General features: G+C 41.2%; 1 protein-coding gene across 3 annotated transcripts in view; it reads left to right on the top strand.

Annotated features, from left to right (window-relative positions):
• Nucleotides 1–17,404, top strand: part of tmem131l (transmembrane 131 like) — a 95,214-nt gene that overhangs the window by 7,382 nt on the left and 70,428 nt on the right. For all 3 annotated transcript variants that reach the window (XM_014195585.3, XM_014195584.3, XM_014195583.3), the window contains exon 3: nt 15,303–15,343. In XM_014195585.3, the coding sequence (XP_014051060.3) occupies nt 15,303–15,343 (41 nt within the window). The remainder of the gene's footprint in view (nt 1–15,302; nt 15,344–17,404) is intronic.

Genomic DNA, 17,404 nt, shown 5'->3' with positions numbered 1-17,404 from the left:
GCACCAGGAACGCTCAGACTGTGAGAGAGGCTGGACTGAGGGCTTGTAGGCCTGTTGTAAGGCAGGTCCTCACCAGACATCACCGGCAACAATGTTGCCTATGGGCACAAACCCACTGTCGCTGGACCCGACATGACTGGCAAAAAGTGCTCTTCACTGACGAGTTGCGGTTTTGTCTCACCAGGGGTGATGGTTGGATTCGTGTTTATTGTCGAAGTAATGATCATTACACCGAGGCCTGTACTCTGGAGCGGGATCGAGGTGGAGGGTGCGTCATGGTCTGGGGTGGTGTGTCACAGCATCATCGGACTGTGCCTGCAATGCCTGCAATGACGACAAGCTATCTCAACGCTGTGCGTTACAGGGAAGACATCCGCCTCCCTCATCTTGTACCCTTCCTGCAGGCTCATCCTGACATGACCCTCCAGCATGACAATACCACCAGCCATACTACTCGTTCTGTGCGTGATTTCCTGCAAGACAGTAATGTCAGTGTTCTGCCATGGCCAGCAAAGAGCCCGGATCTCAATCCCATTGAGCATGTCTGGGACCTGTTGGATCAGAGGGTGAGGGCTAGGGCTATTCTCCCCAGAAATATCCGGGAACTTGCAGGTGCCTTGGTGGAAGAGTGGGGTAACATCTCAAAGCAAGAACTGACAAATCTGGTGCAGTCCATGAGGAGATGCACTGCAGTACTTAATGCAGCTGGTGGCCACACCAGATACTGACTGTTACTTTTGATTTTGACCCCTCCCCCCCCTTGTTCAGGGACACATTATACAATTTCTGTTAGTCACATCTCTGGAACTTGTTCAGTTAATGTCTGTTGAATCTTGTTATGTTCATACAAATATTTACACATGTTAAGTTGGCTGAAAATAAACTCAGTTGACAGTGAGAGGACGTTTCTTTTTTTGCTGAGTTTATAATGACACTTAGTTTGTTTCTTACATCAGCAAACCCCTAGTTTGTCTTAGCAAGTTGTCTTAAATCATGTGAGACGCTAGTCGCTAGCTAGCTAATAAATGTACTGAGTAAGAGCAAACGTAGCTAGCTAATACAGCCTGATAATACCAGTGATGGTGTAGACCTAAATCAGTTGTTGCAACAGTATCTTCTAAATCAGAGGACTATGCAAAGCAAGAATGTTAGCTACATGAAGCAGCTAAGAATAAACATGCAATGTAGCCAAAGCTTATAGGGTCCCCTAGGAAACACTTATCAACACTTTAGTTTCTACCCTGTCACAATAACTCCTCCCTGGTAGTGATGCACCGATATTACATTTTTGGCCGATACCGCTATTTAAAATTTAAGCGTCCTTTTAAGCGTTCTACAGTCGTGGCCAAAAGTTTTGGGAATGACACAAATATATATTTTCATAAAGTTTGCTGCTTCAGTGTCTTTAGATATTTTTGTCAGATGTTACTATGGAATACTGAAGTATAGTTACAAGCATTTCATAAGTGTCAACGGCTTTTATTAACAATTACATGAAGTTGATGCAAAGAGTCAATATTTGCAGTGTTGACCCTTCTTTTTCAAGACCTTTGCAATCCACCCTGACATGCTGTCAATTAACTTCTGGGCCACATCTTGACTGATGGCAGCCCATTCTTGCATAATCAATGCTTGGAGTTTGTCAGAATTTGTGGGTTTTTGTTTGTCCACCCACCTCTTGAGGATTGACCACAAGTTCTCAATGGGATTAAGGTCTGGGGAGTTTCCTGGCCATGGCCCCAAAATATCGATGTTTTGTTCCCCAAGCCACTTAGTTATCACTTTTGCCTTATGGCAAGGTGCTCCATCATGCTGGAAAAGGCATTGTTTGTCACCAAACTGTTCCTTGATGGTTGGCAGAAGTTGCTCTCGGAGGATGTGTTGGTACCATTCTTTATTCATGGCTGTATTCTTAGTCAAAATTGTGAGTGAGCCCACTCCCTTGGCTGAGAAGCAACCCCACACATTAATGGTCTCAGGATGCTTTACTGTTGGCATGACACAGGACTGATGGTAGCGCTCACCTTGTCTTCTCCGGACAATCTTTTTTCCGGATGCCCCAAACAATCGGAAAGGGGATTCATCAGAGAAAATGACTTTACCCCAGTCCTCAGCAGTCCAATCCCTGTACCTTTTGCAGAATATCAATCTGTGCCTGATGTTTTTCCTGGAGAGAAGTGGCTTCTTTGCTGCCCTTCTTGACACCAGGCCATCCTCCAAAAGTCTTCGCCTCACTGTGCGTGCAGATGCACTCACACCAGCCTGCTGCCATTCCTGAGCAAGCTCTGTACTGGTGGTGCCCTGATCCCACAGCTGAATCAACTTTAGGAGATGGTCCTGGTGCTTGCTGGACTTTCTTGGGCGCCCTGAAGCCTTCTTCACAACAATTGAACCGCTCTCCTTAAAGTTCTTGATGATCCGATAAATGGTTGATTTAGGTGCAATCTTACTGGCAGCAATATCCTTGCCTGTGAAGCCCTTTTTGAGCAAAGCAATGATGACGGCATGTGTTTCCTTGTAGGTAACCGTTGTTCAGAGGAAGAACAATGATTCCAAGCACCACCCTCCTTTTGAAGCTTCCAGTCTGTTATTCGAAGTCAATCAGCATGACAGAGTGATCTCCAGCCTTGTCCTCGTCAACACTCACACCTGTGTTAACGAGAGAATCACTGACATGATGTCAGCTGGTCCTTTTGTGGCAGGGCTGAAATGCAGTGAAAATGTTTTTTGGGGGATTCAGTTCATTTGCAAGGCAAAGAGGGACTTTGCAATTCATCTGATCTCTCTTCATAACATTCTGGAGTATATGCAAATTGCCATCATACAAACTGAGGCAGCAGACTTTGTGAAAATTAATATTTGTGCATTCTCAAAACTTTTGGCCACGACTGTAGTGTAGTTAACACACATGGACGCAGCGGTCTAAGGTACAGCATCTCAGTGCAAGAGGCATCACTACAGGCCCTGGTTCGAATCCAGGCTGTATCACATCCAGCACATCCAACTTGGAGTCTCAAAGGACAGCGCGGAATTGGCCCAGCGTCATCCGATTTTGGTCAGGGTAGACCGTCGTTGTAAAAATAATTTGCTCTTAACTGACTTGCCTTGTTAAATAAAGGTTACACACGCACTGACCAAAACTTTATTTTGTTGGCATTTATGTATGTTCCCATTACCAGTAAAACATAATCAAACCTATTTCTTTCTCTTACTTGCTGTGCTGTTTCATTATTCATGTGTTCAGTCGCTTCATTTTCAACCAGGATTGCTATGGAATGCCGTTTGGGTCTTTGCGTGTCAAAAAAAATAACAATGACCAGCAGATACAGTTGAAGTCGGAAGTTTAGAAACACTTAGGTTGGAATCATTAAAAGTCGTTACAAATTTCTTGTTAACAAGCTATAGTTTTGGCAAGTCGTTTAGGACATCTACTTTGTGCATGACGCAAGTCATTTTTCCAACAATTGTTTACAGACATATTATTTCACTTATAATTCACTGTATCACAATTTCAGTGGGTCAGAAGTTTACATGCATTAAGTTGACTGTGCCTTTAAACAGCATGGAAAATTCCAGAAAATGTCATGGCTTTAGAAGCTTCTGATAGCCTAATTGACGTCAATTGGAGGTGTACCTGTGGATGTATTTCAAGGCCTACCTTCAAACTCAGTGCCTCTTTGCTTGACATCATGGGAAAATCAAAAGAAATCAGCCAAGACCTCAGAAAAGAAATTGTAGACCTCCACACGCCTGGTTCATCCTTGGGAGCAATTTCCAAATGCATGAAGCTACCACATTCATCTGTACAAACAATAGTACGCAAGTATAAACACCATGGGACCACGTAGCCGTCATACCGCTCAGGAAGGAGATGCGTTCTGTCTCCTAGAGATGAACGTACTTTGGTGTGAGAAGTTCAAATCAATCCCAGAACAACAGCAAAGGACCTTGTGAAGATGCTGGAGGAAACCGGTACAAAAGTATCTATATCCACAGTAAAACGAGTCCTATATTGACATAACCCGAAAGGCCACTCAGCAAAGAAGAAGCCACTGCTCCAAAACCGCCATAAAAAAGCCAGACTATAGTTTGCAAATGCACATGGGGACAAAGATCGTACTTTTTGGAGAAATGTCCTCTGGTTTGATGAAACAAAAATAGAACTGTTTGGCCATAATGACCATTGTTATGTTTGGAGGGAAAAGGGGGAGGCTTGCAAGCCGAAGAATACCATCCCAACCGGGAAGCACGGAGGTGGCAGCGTCATGTTGTGGGGGTGCTTTGCTGCAGAAGGCACGTCACAAAATAGATGGCATCATGAGGAGGAAAATGTTGTGGATATATTGAAGCCACATCTCAAGACATCAGTCAGGAAGTTAAAGCTTGGTCGCAAATGGGTCTTCCAAATGGACAATGACCCAAAGCATACTTCCAAAGTTGTGGCAAAATGGCTTGCGGGCAACAAAGTCAAGGCATTGGAGTGGTCATCACAAAGCCCTGACCTCAATCCTATAGAAAATGTGGGGGCAGAACTGTAAACGCATGTGTGAGCACGCTTTTACAGTTAGGATTGTAGGTCTGACTGACTCAGTTACACCAGCTCTGTCAGGAGGAATGGGCCAAAATTCACCCAACTTTTTGTGGAAGGCTACCCAAAATGTTTGACCCAAGTGAAACAATTTAAAGGCAATGCTACCAAATACTAACTGAGTGTATGTAAACTTCTGACCCACTGGGAATGTGATGAAATAAATCATTCTCTCTACTATTATTCTGACATTTCACATTCTTAAAATAAAGTGGGGATCCTAACTGACCTAAGACTGGGAATTTTTACTTGGATTAAATGTCAGGAATTGTGAAAAACTGAGTTTAAATGTGTTTGTCTATGTAAACTTCCGACTTCAACTGTAACACTATTTGATGTGTCAAATAAGCTTGTTGACCAATCAGGACCTGAATATGACTGTACGTCACATCATTTAACACGTTCATTTCTTTATGTAGTTATTACACTCACTTGTATTTCATGTCACAACGATTCATCGATGCGTATGCTATGATGCTGGTAAAGTTGTCTCGCGTAACTACAGTGCTGGTCATAAAAAAAAAGTTAGCTAGCTCATGGAGGCAAACCAATGTCGTTTTACTCTGTTTTTGGGTAAGAACATCTGTCTCAGTAGCTATAGTTAGTTAACTATATAGCTAGGTGTCATCTAAAATAACCCTAATTTATTCATAAGACCGTTTTGTATTTGATTAATGGTGTTCGGACCCATCTATGTGAAGCTAGCCACAGTAAGGATTAGCCACAATAGTGGACTTTGCAGTTAGCCTTCAAAATAAGTGTGGCCTAATTCTACTATTTGTATTAATTTGCATTGCTGTCAATGACATACTTTTAATTTGAAGGCAATCCGCAAATTCCACTATTGTGCTGAATCCTTTATTGTGGATTCAGAATAAAGGATTCACAACACATAACCAAGTCCGGTCGAGGGTCACTAGCCAGATGAAGCTAGCTGGCTGCCTATAACTTTAGGTTTTGGCAACAAGGTTAAGTAACTGGCTAGCTATTTATTTTCATGAACTGAAGTTCAATTTCAACAGGCAAACAACAAGTGTCAACCTAGCTAATACTTACTCACAGGGATTCCTAAATCATCGCTAAGAATAATGAAAATTACTGCAGTTTCTACTGGTCATTGTTTTCAGGCTGGTTGTATTGGTGCTAGCTAGGTACCCCAGAAGTTGCTTTTGAACAAATTATGCTTTATTACCAACGCGGTGTTGTAAACACATCGTTCGTGGCCGGTGTTTGCTTGTTTGCAGACTTTTTTTGTACAGCTTTGACAGTGCTACTGTATCTTTTTTGACACGCAGAGACCGAAACGGTATTCCATTGTATGTATGCATGTATGTATGTCTTGAAGCTAATAGCAGTGACGCTATTATTGTGTAACTCCAGTAGGGCAACATCTGAAAAATAGCTCACTTAGTAGTGTGTACCGGTGCTCGACCAGTCGGTGAAAGCCAACATCACCCACGACAGAACAGTTGATCAAGGGCAATGAATTACATTTAATGGATTTCACCTTTTGAGTTGTCTCCATTGAAATGTTCTTACTCTTTCAAATGACTGCTCAAGTGTGCGATTTTAATATTTTTTGACTGTTCGATCCACACAGCAGACATTGTGAACTAGGTTATGAATGCTGTGTAGCGCAAAATGTTACATTTATATAGGTGTGCACGTCAGCTTTGACATCGGTTTTGCACATCGGCTGATACCGATGTTGGCATTTTTAGCTAATATCGGCTGATTCCGATATCTTCACCGATATATCGTGCATCCCTACTCCCTGGCATTTTAATTCGTTGTCATCTCAAACGCTGTACTCAAAGTGCCCACTATTATATAGATTTAGAATAGTCATTCTATGTCCATGATTCCAACAGTTTTGCTCTAATTCAGAAGTGAAATCGTATTTGCAACATTTGGTTAAAAATAGGTTCTATGTTATTTGCCCATATCGTAAAGCCCTATGTGGCAGTGTGGAAATTCTCAATTGAGCAGTGTAAAAATACTTTTGTAAGTACCACTTAAGTCGTTTTTTTGTTGGTTTCTGTACTTTACTGTTTTTTTATTTTTGACAACTTTTACTTCACTACATTTCTAAAGGAAAATACTGTACTTTTTACTACTAAACATTATGTCTCAGTGTGCCCCTGGCTATCTGTAAATATATATTTAAATGGTTCCATTTGGTTTGCTTAATATAAGGAATTTGAAATTATTTATACTTTTACTTTTGATACTTTTTTAGACTTTTATTGAAGTAGTATTTTACTGGGTGACTCACTTTTACCTGAGTAATTTTCTATTAACGTATGTTTACTTTTACTCAAGTATGACAATTGGGTACTTTTTCCACCGCTGCAATTGAGTGCAGGAAATGCAGAAATGATAAGTGCTGACATTTTGTTTTGGTTGAAGTTTAATTGTTTTATACTGTTCAATCAGAATGGAGAGACTCATTGAAATCACTTAGAATCTATGTGTTGCCACCCTATGATCACTCACTACTCATAAAGCAAATGTGTAACTTTTATTATAAAAAAAAAAAATGTAAATACTGTCCAATTTTAAAGAAAATACCGTGATATAATATTTTGGCCATATCGCCCAGCACTAGGCCATTGTGTTCTTGGGCACCTTCAATGCTGCAGACATTTTTTGGTACCCTTCCCCAGATCTGTGCCTCGACACAATCCTGTCTCGGAGCTCTACAGACAATTCCTTCGACTTCATCGATTGGTTTTTGCTCTGACATGCACTGTCAACTTTGGGGCTTTTTATATAGACGTGTGTGTGTGCCTTTCTAAATCATGTCCAATAAATTGAATTTACCACAGGTGGACTCTAATCAAGTTGTAGAAACATCTCAAGGATGATAAATGGAAACAGGAAGCATCTGAGCTACAATTTCGAGTCTAATAGCAAAGGGTCTGAAAACGTATTTAAATAGGATATTTCTGTTTTTATCTGTAATACATTTCTAAAAACCTGTTTTCGCTTTGTCATTATGGATGGGGTATTGTGTGTAGATTGAGGGGGGAAAAATGTATTTAATCCATTTTAGAATAAGGCTGTAAGGTAACTGTGGAAATAGTCAAGGGGTCTGAATACTTTCCGAATGCGCCGTATATCCTCAACACCGGCTTCGAGGGCATTGATCACTTTTATACAATGGGTTACCACATATTCAAATAATGATTGACATATTTTAATGAAAATTTATTTTGATGAATTTATCAATACTACTTAATCCTTCGACAAGATATAGTCCCGACACATCTAAGGATGCTACACAAGCAGGCTGGTCGTTGGTTCGGTTGCCAGAGACACGACCGAGTCATTCCGTCTTTTTGTTCTGTATCTATGGACTCGACCCAGTCGTTCGTTCTAAATGTTCCATTGCCATACTGGCTGGCAACGTTGTTATCCCTTGCTTGCTAGCTAGACAACTGTGGCTAACTTAGTCACGTCAAACAGTGCAACCAGAATAACAGTAGCTGGATTTGCATTTGTTTAACCTCTTAAATGTGGAGTCCCCATATTTGGGGTGCCTATTTTTCAATTCAGTCTGGTGTGTGAACGGTAGCCCCGATCTGCAGGGTGTCTGCGGAAAGCTGAGTATCTTGGCTATTGATCGTTGGGCATACGAATATATAAGGCGGAAGGTAGCCTAGTGGTTAGAGCGTTGGGCCAGTAACAGAAAGGTTACTGGATCGAATCCCTGAGCTGACAAGGTAAAAATCTGTCGATTCTGCCCCTAAACAAGAAGGCAGTTTAACCCACTGTTCCCTGGTAGGCCATCATTGTAAGTAAGAATTTGTTCTTAATTGACTTGACTAGTTAAATAAAGGGTTAAATTTAAAAAGGCCAGGCTGAGCTCATGACCTCACTTCAAGATGGCTGCTACCTACATACCGGTTAGCGTTGTGAAGCATAAACAAAATCGACAAGGAATACGTTGATAAACACCGAAAGCCGGGCCTCCACAGATCATGAGGATATATTATTTGTCTGCTTGTGACCTGCCGTTATTGATCACGTTTTCACCAAGGTAAGCTTCGATTTGGTCTGGGTTTGAGCTATAGCTACATGGGGGTATCAAATTAATTCTTAGATTGGTAGGAACAAAACATTGGCAATAGGCTAGATATCTGATGTATAACTTAATGGTAACATCGAATGTCCACGTGTGATCATATTTTTGATGCGCAAAGATATAATTTTGCCTGCTTAGGCACCTTTGGCATCCATTCCACATGTGATTGGCTACTATGGCACCTTGACAGTCTTGTAGCCAATGAGAGGCTTTCCAGGGATATGCAGTTTACCTGGGTGGGACAAAGCAAGCCTTAGAACTTTTTTTTTACTGTGTTATGTGAAGTATTTCTACCTGGCTCGGAGACGAGACGCACCAAACACGCTACATTACATTGTTAACAGATTTCATTGCTTTTAATTTAATTGATTTAGCATAAAATATGGCTTCTGGGGGGGGGGGGGGGGTGTGTGTAACTAAGCATATCGAACAGGAACATAAAAAGACAGTATACCGACCATAGAAGCTTTGAATAAAATACTGGAGTCGGACAAAGAGGATTCCGACTCGGCCGACGAAGATTGCTTTCTAGGGGGATTGGATCCATTTTAAGATCTGTAAGTCAATTATTTTCTTGACTTTATTTCTAATTTACTATATTGTTTTTTATAAGTTGTCTGCTTTTTGTGATTTGGATGTAGTTTACATTGGCCTATGTAACAAATAATTTAAATGTTATGTAATTCCAAAGTAGTTGTCTGTTTCATATTAGTTTGCTCTTCTAAGTTTCATCCTTGTAACTTTGGAGAGGTCACTTAACTCTCATGGCCATTGTTTATTTGTGATTCTCACCTCTCCCTTTGTCTCCAAAGTGTTTGTGTGTGTTCTTCACAACTAATGTGAGTCACTGTCCAGATAAAGTTTAGGCTTGGTGTTTTTACTTTACAGTAATGTCATTTTGTAAATTTAGTCAACTGTAATTCTGTCTCACAACAATATCTCTTTATTTTATTCAGTGAAGGATGCAAATAATTTGGATGATAAAGTTTGGGAGCCACCCCTCCCCAGCAAGCTTCCCCTCCCCCAGCAAGCTTCCCCTCCCCCAGCAAGCTTCCCCTCCCCCAGCAAGCTTCCCCTCCCCAGCAAGCTTCCCCGCTGCTATGTCAATCACCCGTCTGATGGTTCTACATCCACTTCTCAACAAAGGCCCCACTCCTCTTCAACCACCCCCACTGCAGTTTCAATCACCCCGTCTGATGGTTCTACATCCACTTTCCATAGACCTCTTGAAAAAGAAAATATGGGCTTGTGGCACCATTCGTCTTAACAGAATAGTTTTCTCCAAGACCAAGGTAAACAACATTACAAAGACAGCGGAGAGGGGGACAATACGTTGGATCAGGACTAACAAGCTGCTTTTTGTGAAATGGAAGGACACTAGGGAAGTAACCATGCTCACCACACAGCGTAAGGCCATAGCGACCATGTCTCAATGAGGGTGAAAAATGCCAATGGGGCATGGGTGAGGAAAAAAGTCCCAGTTTCTCTGAAGGACTACAATTCCAATATGGGGGTGCCGACCTATCTGATGCTCTGATAGGCTACTACCAGGTCCTCCACAAGACCAGGAAGTGGTATAAGACTTCTTTTTTTACCACTTTGTGGACATTCATACAGTAAATGCCAAAGCAAAAGGTCAAACCCCTCACACCCAGTTGGCCTTCCGAGAGCAGCTGGTGTTGGAAATGGCAGAATTGGGGGCCAAAAGCCACCTCACAACTGTTAACAGTTCATGTTACTCTTCAATAACACAGACCCCAAAGCAAATCAGGTGGAGGAAAATGGGTTTATTCTTATTCAAAAAGGACGAATCATGTGGGGAGGTAGATGTTCATGCTCCCCTGTCCTCAGTGATTCTCCCCTGAGTGATGTTTCTCCTGTGATTCTCTCCAGTGTACAAAGGGACAGGATGTAGTTTATAACCTAGCCTGTGGTTGACCAGTTAGTATTCCTTGCAATAAAACTGGGCCAATGGCCAAATAACAAGTATCCTATTTCAGGCTCACTGTATAGACAAATTCCTCCCATGTCTCTGACCCGTTGCTCATTAATCCCCTATTACGGAAAAAACACTATTCCATTGATCGTTAGTACTCTATTGACCTCTCATACTCTGTGTTGTGTAAGAAGATTTTGAAGATAAATACACAACCATCACAAGACCCCCCCCCCCCCCCCCCCCACTATCCAACACACATGCCAAAAGACAAAAGGAAGAACTGCAAGCATTGCACAAAACATGGGGGAAAAAGGGTGACATGCCAGATCTGTCAGAAATGCCAGTTTGCTTTTTGTTTCCTGGCAGAGAGGGACTGCTTCAGACCATCACGACATGCACAAGCTACGGTGAAAGTGAAATCTAATCATCTACACCTGGGATGTAAAATGAACACGAATGCCATTTGTAAATAATACATCTTATTTCAGCTAATGTCACGTGTGTAACCAAGTTTGTTTGAAATACATTTTTGTTGTTGTATATCTGCTGCTTTTATTTAGTTTTTGTAAGTAGTTCATTTGTATGTAGGACCAATACATTGGATATGCCTAGGCTAAACGTTCAGGCACTTTGGAGAGGTTGAAAAAACACTTGAATATCCCCTGTATGTCCCCCAACACCACCACGATGCTTGAGAGAGGTTGGTGTTGTAGGGATTTAGTTTATATAGTGAACAATAATTTTTAGGCACATCCAGTGAGCAAGAACGGTACAGTTACCACATTCTGACACTTGAGGTTGAATGTACCCTGGTTACTCCATACCACCACAATGTTTGAGTGAGGTTGATATGATAGAACTTGTGTTTTAATACTGAACAAACAGCATTTAGGGATTGCAAATATGTAATAGCACTGGGATTATCTAATTTACAGACATAATATGCCAATTTGGAAAGGTTTAGGGACACTATTAAAACATCTGCCCATTTCTTGTAGTTAGGTCTATCAATCCCATTTTTTTTTCTGATGTTGTGGAAGCCATCTGTGTTTCCAGCTCTGGGCATCAATAATTCACTTATAGCTTGTCAATGAAAGGTGACTTACAAAATAAAAATAAATAAAAAAAGTTATTTTGTGTGTGCTTGATCTTGTGTGTTCTGAATTATGTAACTCCTATCTTCTGATCATTTCCTCATAATCTCCCAGATGTCGTGTTTCCAAATATACCAAGTTTTGGCATGTCAGAATCATGTAATTACAGATGAATAGCAGTTACTTTTGGGTATGTCTTATAGGTGGAAATCTACGTTTTGCCATTACATTTAAGAGGTTAAGCTGTTTTCTAGTGACATTTATTTGGATACATTGATAACAATGAGCTAATGAGGCGCGTTTTCGCCTGGCATTGAAAATGTGCGCTCTCGTCAGGACACTGCTGTTCAGAGGAGCTAGCCAACAGCACCGCTAACACAATCGCTTCAAAAATTATGCCAGCTGTTTCATGATTTTTACTGGCTGAGAAACGCTGCCTGACTATCTGTCTCGTCCCGACACCTTCATTACTATGGGACAGCTGGAGATCAAATTTGGATATTGAAACAATGTTGCAAATGTTGGAGAGACCGACCGCAAGGATTATTTAAAATCTCCGATGTTGAAAACTAAATGTTAGTCTAAATGAAATAACGTCTATGTGCTTTTTATAGTGGAGATCAAGTTCATAAATTGCCTGGCTGGGCTGATGAGACAGTGGATTGCGCAGTCAGATGGAACAGAGTAAATAGGCATTTTAATGTCATAGATTTAGCCGGTGGTAACTTGTGGAATAGACCCCGGCTGTGATGAGGTTTTAACCAATCAGGATTAGACCCACTCGTTGTACAATGCATGGCATTACATTTCATAACACTTTTCAAAACACACTAAGTGTGTGCCTTCAGGCCACTACTCTACTACCACATCTACAATACACAATCCGTATGTACTTGTGTGCATGTACTTGTGAGTGTATGTGTATGCGGATTGCCATGGGTGAACAGATTGCAAGTCAGATTTATTGAGTTCTCCATATGGTCGATATTAAAGGGAACTTCATTGAATATAATAGTCTTTTAAATTCAATATCGATGCACAATTTCTTCATAAAATGTCAAGCGGGTGCAAAATGCGCTTCGTGGAACAACCTATTATCTGTTGTAAGATCTTGTCTTAATGGGAAGGAAATACATCTGTTTTGTTTCCTTGATAGCGTTTATGCCTAAATGCTCTGATGTCCAAACATTTTTATTTTTTTGTTTTTTTTTACGATAGATTGGCCTAGCCTAATCCGATTTTAAAAAGTCTTAACTTCCATTGTAATTGTCGTAATATCTGTTGAAGATGAGTTAACTACGTCTGTCTCTTTGGCTTCGTTTAGATAGGCAGCCCAATTCAATTTTTTTCCACCAATTGGTGTTTTGACCAATCAACTCTGGAAAAAGATCTGACGAGAAAAGCTCTAATGTGATTTAGACAAAAGACCAATTAGTGGAAAAAAAAGCTCAGAATTGGGCTGCCTGTGTGAACACAGTCGAAGAAACGACAATAGATCACCATTTCAATGCTTTGTTAAATGTTTAAATTGAGTTTGATCTGAGCTATCTGATTGGCCAACAGTAGGCCTATAGGTGTACTTGATTTGCTCTCTGGGCCTGCCGAGTAGGCAGAGTTCTACCTTTTTTAAGACACATTTAAAAGGTATAAAATGAGAACACTTTGGCTTCCCGGCGCTAGTGCTGCGGAATCAAGTGCACCTACCGTTAACAGCACAAAACTGGGGGGGATATAGGAACGCAAGGCTTTATCGTTGGGTTTTTACATACATTTTTGGTGATTTGACTAGGAATGGCTTGGAGGTTGGTGATCACTGCTGTAAAGAATTAGATTTTTTTCCCCCCCCTTCTGGCAACAACAACGCCTCCATTGTATAAAAGGGGGCTGCATGCACGAAGTTATTACTGTACTTTAAAACCCACTATCCCCACATAGCCACTCTCCTCCTGTTGCACAAAAAAGCCAATGTACTGCTGAGAGCTCGCCATGGTGACTCGTGTCATGGGCCCCAGATTGTTCCTATGAAAGTGAGCTGTTCAATGGTAGCAACGAGTCCAGCTAACACTCCGATTTACAAAGCTGTATGTAATTTTTTTATCTCCGTGGCTCCTACATTTAAGTGATAATGCCAGAGAAGAGGATGTATTAGTAACACTGGCTTCGAGGGCATTATTTTTATTTAACGTTTTATTTAACTAGGCAAGTCAGTTAAGAACAAATTCTTATTTACAATGATGGCCTACCCCGGCCAAACGCAGGCGACGCTGGGCCAATTGTGCGCTGCCCTATGGGACTCCCAATCACGGCCGGTTGTGATGCAGCCTGGATTTGAACCAGGTACTGCAGTGACGCCTCTTGCACAGAGATGCAGTGTCTTAGACCACTGCGCGAATGTCATACAACGGGTTACCAACATATTCAAATAATGATTGACACATTTTCAGAAAATGTTATTTTTATGAATTTATTCATACCACTTCAATCTTCCACCAGATGTAGTCCCAACAGAAATCTAGGGCTGTTACCCAAGCTGGCTGGTCGTTCGTTCTATTGGTTCGGTTGCTAGAGACGTGACCCAGTCGTTCTGTATCTATGGACGCGACACAGTCGTTCGTTCTAAATGTTCCATTGCCATAATAGCTGACAACATTCTTATCCCTTGCTAGCTAGCCAACTATGGCTAACTTAGTCACGTCAAAATGTGCAGCCAGAATAACCGCAAAGTAGACACATTTGTTTTAGCAGTTTTTTTTCATGATTTTGACTGGCTGAGATACGCTGCCTGCCTGTCTCGTCCCGACATGTTCCTTACTATGGGACAGCTGGAGATCGAATTTGAATATTGAAACAATGTTGCAAATGTCGGGGAGACAGACAGCAAGGTTTATACAAATCTCCACTGTTGAAAATTTAAGTTTAGTCTAAAAGAAATGTGAGATAATGTCTAGATGCATTTTATAGTGGAGTTCAGCCCTGCCAATCAATTTATAAACTTGATGACAGTGGATTGCGCAGTCAGATGGAACGGAATAAATAGGAATTTTAACGTCGGATTTAGCCGGTGGTAACTTGTGGAATAGACACCGTCTGGGATGCGGTTTTAACCAATCAGCATTAAAGATTACACCCACCCGTGTAAGAAGTACATAATGTACCCGTGCACCTGCTTTGAGCATCAGTGTTGTCACAATGGGCCACCATTCACCTTAGGAGCATTTAGAAAGATAGTCATTTTGTTGTTGCCTCTTTTTTTTTTTTTTCTTTTTTTTTCATACGGCATTCCTGTTATCCAAAACAGAAATGTTATAAATGTACAAACTTAGATGGCAGCTAATTTGTTGATGCATTTGGGTTTATGTAAGCCTAACACTCTTGATTAATTATATTTGTCCATTGTTTATTCATTATCAAGTGCTGAAATCCTACTAATGATGCTCATCATATACTAATTTGCACTTTAATACAATGACTCAATATAGAAACTATTAGGCTGAACTGTAATTACAAGACAAATATACATTCTTTAACCTGCTATGTCTTTATGGAGGTTTAGTTGTTTTGTAATTTAGTTGTTTTGTTTGCTTGTCTACGTAGGTGGAAGAGCGCAGCAAAGACAGTCTTCCACTGGAAGAGAGGTAAGATCTTCTAATCCTTGATATCCCTTGGCGTGGGGAAACCAACATTCTTGTTATGTTACTCATTTGTTTCACTCACACCACGCCATACAACAACCATAGGTGAGGAAAATGGCAGATAAATAATATCCCACCATGATCCGAAAGGATTTGCTCTCTAAGTGGAGAGAAAATGTAGAAACAGCCAAGTGTAGCTAAGTTAGGACTACGGAAACAAACCACTGCAGCAGTATGCAGTTTAATCGAAGCTTGGATTATGACAGGTGTGCATCTTTCAGATGAGAGAACCAAAGTGGGCGAAAGGCAGGAAAGTGGGGGGGGGGTGTGCAGAGTGGAATAAGATTTGTGTCGTTAAATCAAGCATCATTTTGAATTGTCACACACATTCACATCCACTGTAATGCGTTGCCTACATGTATTCAGATGCATTTATAGTAACTAGACATCGGCCAGATGTCTAGTTTAACGCCGGTGTGCAAAACCGATGTCAAAGCTGACGTGCATACCTTTATAACGTAGGTACATGACGTAATGACGCCACATAAGATTTTGCGCTACACGTGCAACACAGCATTCCTAACCTAGCCCACAATGTCTACTGTGTGGATCGCGCAGTCATTTGAAAGAGTAAGAACATTTCAGTGAGACAACTCAAAGGTGAAATCCATTTAAACACCAAGATAATGGAATTCATTGCCCTTGACAATCAACCGTTCTCTGTCGTGGGTGATGTTGGCTTTCGCCGACTGGTCGAGCACCTTTACACACTACCAAGTGCTCTATTTTTCAGATGTTGCCCTACCGGAGTTGCACAGTAATAGCGTCACTGCTGTTAGCTTCACGACTGACATTTGGACCAGTGATATCAGCCCCATGAGCATGATGAGTCTGACAGCACAGTGGGTCGTCAAGGATTTCGTACTGAGAAAAGTCGTATTTCATTCTCATGAATGTGCTGGTTGTCATACCGCTGCTGCCATTTCAATGGCATTTGAGAACATGTTTGAAACTTGGAAACATGAACACACTAGCTAGCTCCATTTGAACAACTGACTCGGGAAATAAGCTCATCAACTGCGCCTGCAGCAGATGTGATACCCTCTGTCAAGGCATTGAAACGCCTGCTCAACAGGCATTCTCTTTATTGTGTCGCCACTATGCTCGATGCTATGTACAAGGACCGCTACTTTGATGCAGAGAAGAAACAGGGCTTACGTGAAATGTTACATACACAGCTGGACAAGATGGAAACGGACACAGTGACAGTGCGCACCGAGGAAGAGAGGCCATGGACAGACAGCTGAAACTTCACTGCTTGACATGTACGATGAAATCCTGGTTGAGAATGAAATGACTGAAAAATGAACTACGAAACAGCACAGCAAGTAAGTGAAAGAAATAGGTTTTGATTGTTTTACTGGTAATGGAAACATACGTAAATGCCAACAAAATAACTTTTTGGTCAGTGTGTGTGTAACCTTTATTTAACTAGGCAAGTCAGTTAAGAACAAATTCTTATTTATAATGGCGGCCAAACCCGGACGACGCTGGGCCAATTGTGCGCCGCCCTATTTTATTTTATTTTATTTATTTTAGTTTTTTATTTCACCTTTATTTAACCAGGTAGGCAAGTTGAGAACAAGTTCTCATTTACAATTGCCACCTGGCCTATGGGACTCCCAATCACGGCCGGATGTGATACAGCGTGGATTCGAACCAGGAACTGTAGTGATGCCTCTTGCACTGAGATGCCGTGCCTTAGACCGCTGCGTCCGTGTGTGTGTTAACTGTTGAACTGTACTAGAATGCTTAAATGGCCACTAGAATTTTAAATATCGGTTATCGGTATCGTTTTTTTTTGCAAGGAGAATATCAGATATTAGTATCGGCCAAAAATGTAATATAGGTACATCACTAATTTTATAGTGTGCATGTATTCCGATAAATTGTATGTATGTTGTGTGCATTTATTCATTGTGTACTGAAGTCTATGCCTAGTCTATATGTTTTAGATACTGGAGTTCCAGAGGGGATTCTAAGAGGGCCTTATTGGGGCCTTTT

The sequence above is a fragment of the Salmo salar genome, chromosome 04 (assembly GCF_965601325.2).
Source record: "Salmo salar chromosome 04, fSalSal1, whole genome shotgun sequence".
NCBI classification, from domain to species: Eukaryota; Metazoa; Chordata; class Actinopteri; order Salmoniformes; family Salmonidae; genus Salmo; species Salmo salar.
This window is presented reverse-complemented; position numbering and strand designations above follow the sequence as displayed.